Here is a 7,122-nt window from a genome sequence, read left to right on the forward strand (position 1 = left end):
CCTCCCTCCCTCCCTCCCTCCCTCCCTCCCTTCCTTCCTTCTTTCTTTCTTTTTTTGAGACAGAGTTTCTCTGTAGCTTTTGGTACCTGTCCTGGAACTAGCTCTTGTAGACCAGGCTGGCCTTGAACTCACAGAGATCTGCCTGCCTCTGCCTTCGGAGTGCTGGGATTAAAGGCGTGTGTCACCACCGCCCAGCTCATGTTTTTTTTTTGTTTGTTTTTGTTTTTTTTTTTTAATTTTTTTTTTTTAAAAGAGTTTGCAGAAGTGTAGTGGCTCACATCTTTAATCTTAGCACCCAGGGAGGAGAGGCAAGTAGATCTCTGTGGGTTCAAGACTAACCTCATCTACATAGCAAGTTTTAGGCTAGCCTTAGTTATATTGAAACCCCCCCATACACACACACAAAAAAAGTTTATAATGAAAAATCTATTTGACCTTGATTCACTATTCTACTTTTCTCATCCAGTTAGAGAGACAGTTTGATTATCCTTTTAAAATATACTTTTAAAACTTTACATGTTGGAGCCGGTGAGATGGTTGAGCACCTGCTGCCAAGCCTGACTCCCTGAGTTCAATCCTTAGGACGGATGCAGTGGAGCAAACTCCCTCAAGGTGACTTCTGAGCTCTACATATGTGCCCTTCCCATACATGATAAGTAAGGAAGTATAATTTTAAAAGTTAAGAAAATTAACAACTTTACATATTGCATGCCTGCTATATTGGGAGGCACAGACAGAACGATTGACTTAAGATCAGGGCCAGTCTGATCTATACACAGATTCTAGGCCAGCCAGGACCACATAGCAAGACCCTGTCTCAGAAACAATTCAAAACAGAACTTTAAATGTGTTTATAGAAATAGGAAATTAGCCACACTTGGGAGGCAGAGGCAGGTCGAACTCTCTGAGTTCAAGGTCAGGCTACACCAAAAAAAAACAAAAACAAAAACAAAAAAAACCTGTCTCCAACCAAACAAACAAACAAATTGTAATAGAGAAGCTGAAGCATAGCTCGGCTCAGTTGATGGCTTTCGACTGGGGTGCAGGAGTCAGCTCTCCTTAGGGGGACTGGTCACTGGAAGTTTGACCATGGACAGCACAAAATTAACTAGTTCTTTTCTTTTTTCCCCCATTTCTTCTTTTTCTTTGGGGTATAGGGCGCAAAAGGAAGGGGGAACGGACATGGGAGGACTGGGAAATGAGCTTAATCGGGATGCATGATGTGAAAATCCCAAATAATCAATGAAAATATTAATGTTGGAAAAGGTTACTGGAGTTTGTGTGTTTTTGTTAGACAGGGTATCACTATGTAACCGTGGCTGGCCTGGAACTTGCTATATTGAGAAGTCTGACCTTTTGTGTACCTCACACTTGACTTTGCTTTGTTTTTAATGATTATTGTTCTGACATCTTTTTTTTTAAATTTATTTATTATGTATACAATATTCTGTGAAGAGGGCACCAGAGATCATTACAGATGGTTGTGAGCTACCATGTGGTTGCTGGGAATTGAACTCAGGACCTTTGGAAGAGCAGGCAATGCTCTTAACCACTGAGCCATTTCCCCAGCCCTTGTTCTGACATCTTTATCATCAGTGGAGACAATCATATGCCTGCTCTTGCTTTGCTTTACTAATAATTTTAGAATTATATTAATAATTTCCTAATTCTGACCCTTTCTGGCATTCCTAGTGTTGTGTTGTGATTGACTTTTTTTTTTTTTTTTTATGTTCTACTGATGCTTGACTGTGCCCACCACCCGTCACTGGTTGTGTGAACCATGTTGGCATTGCACCTGACTCTGCCTAGGTGCTAGAATTGCAGGCACACACTACCATGCCTAGTAGTGCTGTAGAATAAACGTTTTATCCATACTTTGACAGATTTTGTTATTTTATACTGACTTCATATGGCCCTACTGTGTACTTGCATTTGCATGCATGTTCCCTCTCTTGGTCTTCTCAACAGTGTTTTGATGATTTTTTGTTGTTGTTGTTTTTGTTTGTTGGTAGGGATAGAACCCAGACAAGCACTCTAACACTGAACTGTACCCCAAACACACAGGAGTTCTTACTAGTCTTTTCTGACCCATGAAATCTAGAAGTATTTCACTTGCATCTGTTTTTCCTGCAATACTAAACTGAAATTATATTATGGTTCAAATATAATGGAAGCAAGTATTTCACTTCCTTTTCAGAATATAATACTTGAGGCTTTAACTTTTTTAAAGTGTGTGTGTGTGTGTGTGTGTGTGTGTGTGTGTGTGTGTGTGTACATAACTGTGAGAGTCACAGTTCCTTCCACCATGTGCTGACCCATGAGCTCAGGTCATCAGGCTTAGCAGCAAGAGTCTTTACCTGTTGAACCACATTGCCAGACTGAGATTTTACCTTTGTATCAGGAGGTTTGTTTGTTAATGAATCCTTTTGAGTACTTAAATATGCTCTATCTTTTTAAAAATACATTCAGTATTCCAAATGTTCATTTTTATTTAATGAAGCATAATTTATCCTTTTTCTTTTTAATGTAGAAATTTACAGCTACAATGTCAACACCAGATAAGAAAGCATCACAGAAGATTGGTTTTCGATTACGGAACTTACTCAAGCTTCCCAAAGCACATAAATGGTGCATATATGAGTGGTTCTATTCAAATATAGACAAGTATGTATCATTGCACTTATCATTAGTGTTGCTTGAACTGATAATTAACTTTTCCCAATTATAAGCTGTCACCTCTTCTGTAAGTCTACTTTGCTCTCTTTTTAAAAATTTATTATTTACTATATGTATATATGCATGCCTGCATGACTTTCTGTACGTCATGTGTGTACAGGTGCCCACAGAACTCAGAGGATGTAGGATCTTCTAGAACTATAGTAATAGACAGTTGTGAGCTGCCGTGTGTGGGAATTGAACCCAGACCCTCCACAAGAGCAGTACGCGCTCTAACTGATGACCCAGTGCTCTAGCCACCCCATCCCCCCTTAAACCTTTTGCTTGTTTTAGGAACTAGGACAAGGTCTTATGTTGCTCAGGCTTGTCTTGAACTCTTGGGTTCCATTGTTTTTCTTTTGTTTTGTTTTTTAAAGCTCTGGCTGGCCTGGTAGAGCTGGCAATAGATCTGCCTGCCTCCCATTGTGGCTTCAACTGACCCTCTTTCTCAGTCTCCCAATAGCTGACCACAGACGTATGCCATTATACCCAATATAGTCCATTTCTCTATTCCTTAGTCCAGTTTCATTAATTTCTATTTTTATTACAGTTTTCTCTCTCTCTCTTTCCTGCCCCTGTAAGAAGTTATACATTTTGTGAGAAGTTTTAAATGAAAGCATAATTTCCATATTGTAACTAGCAACTACTATATAGAATGAAGATACCCAAAATCAAAGCACCATTACTTGAAGCAAATAAGATTTGTCTTATAAATCTGGAGAAATGGACAGATCATTTGTAAAAGAGTCATCTTTTCATTTACAGCTATTTAGACACTTTATATGGGAATTTTTGAATAGCATATAGAGATTGGCTGAAATCCAATTACTATACAATAGGCTTATTGAAAAATATCTCTGATTCTAATCTGTCTCCTGCGCCCATTATTGGTGGTTGCTTGGTTGACTATTGATCTTTACTTCCCTTCTGTTCTCCAAAACTTGTTAGTTGCTCAGAAGTTTGTGAAGTTTATGGATATTTATGTTCATGTGTCATTATTAAAACTGAACCTTTCATTTCTCAAACTTATAAATATAGTTTTTGATGTTTTTAAGATAATTTCATGATGTCTTGGTGTGCTTATTTGGGAGTCACCAAAACTACCCCAACCCTCTAGAGTGTTCAGTGTTCTAAGACGTGGCTAATCCCACAGAGGAGAGAACTCCTTGGTGATGGCTTTTCCTTTGGGGCAAAGATACTTTCTAGCTAATATTGTTTGACTTTATCAGTTGTAATGCCAGAGGCTAGTCCTAGACAGAGATCTGAGCAAAATACATGGTCTCCTGGAGCCTCGAATCTAGACTGATTCCTGAGTGCCTTAACATTTTAGATGTTTCATCTGCTAAGTACCTTTCTCAACCCTTTGAATTTCACCTGCTTATGATTTAGAAGTGATTAGTATGATATAAAAAATGAGAGTGTGTGTTTTGTTTCTTGAGGCAGGGTTTCATGTAATCCAGCTTGATCTCAGACTTGCTTTGTTGCTCTGTAGCTGCGGACAGTGATGTAGCTGAGGCTGGCCTCTGGCTTCCGATTCTCCTGCCTCTTCTGCACAGGGCTGGAATTAGAGGCGTGGACCACTGTACCTGACTTTGAAGCTATATTTTAGATTTTATTTAAGAAAATAACACATTAAGTATAACTGATAAAAAAATTTGATTTGTTTTACAGGCCACTTTTTGAAGGAGATAATGACTTCTGTGTATGCCTAAAGGAATCATTTCCTAATTTGAAAACAAGAAAATTAACAAGAGTGGAATGGGGAAAAATCAGGCGACTAATGGGGAAACCACGGAGGTAAAAATAACATTTTTGTTTAAAGTTAATAGTTAATAGGGCTGGAGAGATGGCTCAGTGGTTAAGAGCATTGCCTGCTCTTCCAAAGGTCCTGAGTTCAATTCCCGGCAACCACATGGTGGCTCACAACCATCTGTAATGAGGTCTGGTGCCCTCTTCTGGCCTGTAGACATACACACAGACAGAATATTGTATACATAATAAATAAATAAATAAATATTTTTTAAAAAAAGTTAATAGTTAATAGTATCAGTACTACCCTGGCTCTTTTTTTGAGGGGGGGTAGATAGTACTCACTGTGTAGTCTGACTTGCCTGGAATCCACTATATAGACTAGACTGGCCTTGAACATATAAAGATCCACTTTGCCTTTGCCTCCCAAGTGCTGGGATAGAAAACATGTTCAACCACATGCAGTACCTTAATTTTTTAAATATTCAAATGACTAGTACCAAAACGTAACTTTTCAGAATAATTGATTATATGTTAATAATATATTACTAAACTATGAATGTAAGTGCATGTATTCTTAGAATGAAATTTCAACCTTTCCGATCACAGATTTTTTAACATATTACTGTTGTAAAGATGTCTGTCTTTTTTTTTTTTTTTTTTTTTTTTTTTTCTTTTCGGTTGTGAGCCACTATGTAGTTGCTGGGAATTGAACTTAGGACCTCTCTGGAAGAGCAGCCAGTGCTCTTAACCTCTGAGTCATCTCTCCAGCCCCAAAGAGCTCTTATTTTAATGTGTAGTTTTTTCTTTCCAGTTCCAATGTTACTGTATTAAATTACTTATTTTCTTTGCGTCCATCCCCCCCTTACCAATAGGCTTACTGGAGATTCTAACTGGCGTCCATCTTAGGCAGAGGATCCATGGCTTCTCTCACTCTGCCCTTCTTCCCAGCATTTAGTTCTGTTTTCTCCTCCTACCTAAGTTCCGCCCTATCAACTAGGCCAAGGCAGTTTATTCATTAACTAATAAAAGCAATACATGAACAGAAGAACCTCCTACACCATACATATACACACATGAGTTGATGCAAGCCAGGAAGATGGCTCAGCAGGTAAGGGACTTGTTGCCAATCCTGATAACCTGATTTCAATCCTGGGGGTGAGGTGAAAAGTGAGAACAGACCTCCATAAGTTGTGCTCTGATTTCCACTTGCACACCATGCTGTACCTTTCACATGCACACACTCTGAAATAAGTAAATGTAAAAACTTTTTAAAAAATCAATGGTGAAATTGCATTTAGTCACAATATAAAATGGAAGGAAAAAAGTGAAACTACCAGGAAAGAACTCAAAAGTGAACATGTGCTGTTCATGAACAAATGTGAAGACACATAGTCTTGGGAAGGAAGCTTCAACATCTGAAATTAATCTGTAAATTAAAACAGCACTGTAAAACTATCAGTCCCCTCTTTCAGCCTCCATGCTTGAGATCAAACTTAGGTCTTAGAGCGTATTAGACAAATACAAAGCATTCTGCATCAATATACATTCCAAGCCCCTTGCCACATTTGTTTTTATAATGAGTTCATCCTAAATTTTATATTTGCATAAAAGGCGTGAGAGCAGATCTCTGAGTTCACGGCAAGCATGAGCTGGTTATATAGTGAGTTTCAGGCCAGCGAGAGTGACATAGTTAAAACCATGTCTCCCACCCCAAAGTCAAGAGAAGTCAAGTGAAGAAAGCCTTTAAAAAACAAAGAAATGAAGGACAACATTTATCAGGTATCAGCTGAAGTATTAAAATAGTCATTAAGATTAACAGTACCTGCCTTGAACTGACAGAGGTCCACCTGCCTCTACCTCAGTCAGCATGCTGGGATTAAAGGCATACGCCACCACACTCAGCCTCACCTTATTCCTTGAGACTCTAGTTAGTTTGTTATAGGGATCCCATCTCAGCCTTCCTAGGTACTTGAAGGCAGGCCATGCCCAACTAGCATTTACATAGCTTCTGGGGGTCCAAATTCTTGTCTTTCTTGCATAGCAAATACTTTAACCACTGAGCCATCTCCCCAGCCCCTCAAAATTTATCTGATTATTCACTTCAAACATAATTTATTATATTTATACACCTACTATAAATACAGTAGGTGTGTACTATAATGCCTGGCCTGGCTTGGTTTATATGATGTCTGTAATTTATTCTAGATGTTCTTCTGCATTTTTTGAGGAAGAGAGATCAGCATTAAAACAGAAACGGCAGAAAATCCGGCTCTTACAACAAAGGAAAGTTGCAGATGTTTCACAATTCAAAGATCTCCCCGATGAAATTCCTCTGCCCCTGGTAATTGGAACCAAAGTTACAGGTAAGTGAAAGCAGGTGGTTGAGTCACCTGCCAGTTGTAGCCAAGGCTGCATCTGACTCTGCAGCAGTTCACTATAGTAAAGGAACAAACAGTGGTCTAAAGAGCTGGCTCAGCGGTTAAAAGCACTGGCTGCTCTTTCAGAGGACCCAAGTCCAATTCCCAGAACCCACATGGCAACTCACAATTGTCTGTAACTCCTGTTCTAGGGGATCTGATACCCTCACACAGACATACCTGCAGACAAACACCAACGCACATAAAATAAAAATAAATAAATTATAAAATAAAATCA

General features: G+C 38.8%; 1 protein-coding gene across 1 annotated transcript in view; it reads left to right on the plus strand.

Moving 5' to 3' along the window:
* Lin9 (lin-9 DREAM MuvB core complex component) overlaps positions 1-7,122 on the plus strand; it is a 42,893-nt gene that overhangs the window by 14,954 nt on the left and 20,817 nt on the right. The window contains exons 5-7 of the mRNA XM_050143118.1: positions 2,531-2,664; positions 4,387-4,512; positions 6,673-6,830. Coding sequence (XP_049999075.1) covers positions 2,531-2,664; positions 4,387-4,512; positions 6,673-6,830 — 418 coding nt within the window. The remainder of the gene's footprint in view (positions 1-2,530; positions 2,665-4,386; positions 4,513-6,672; positions 6,831-7,122) is intronic.

The sequence above is a fragment of the Alexandromys fortis genome, unplaced genomic scaffold (genome assembly GCF_014885135.2).
Source record: "Alexandromys fortis isolate MF-2015 unplaced genomic scaffold, M_Fortis_MF-2015_v1.1 scaffold_51, whole genome shotgun sequence".
In the NCBI taxonomy this organism is placed as follows: Eukaryota; Metazoa; Chordata; class Mammalia; order Rodentia; family Cricetidae; genus Alexandromys; species Alexandromys fortis.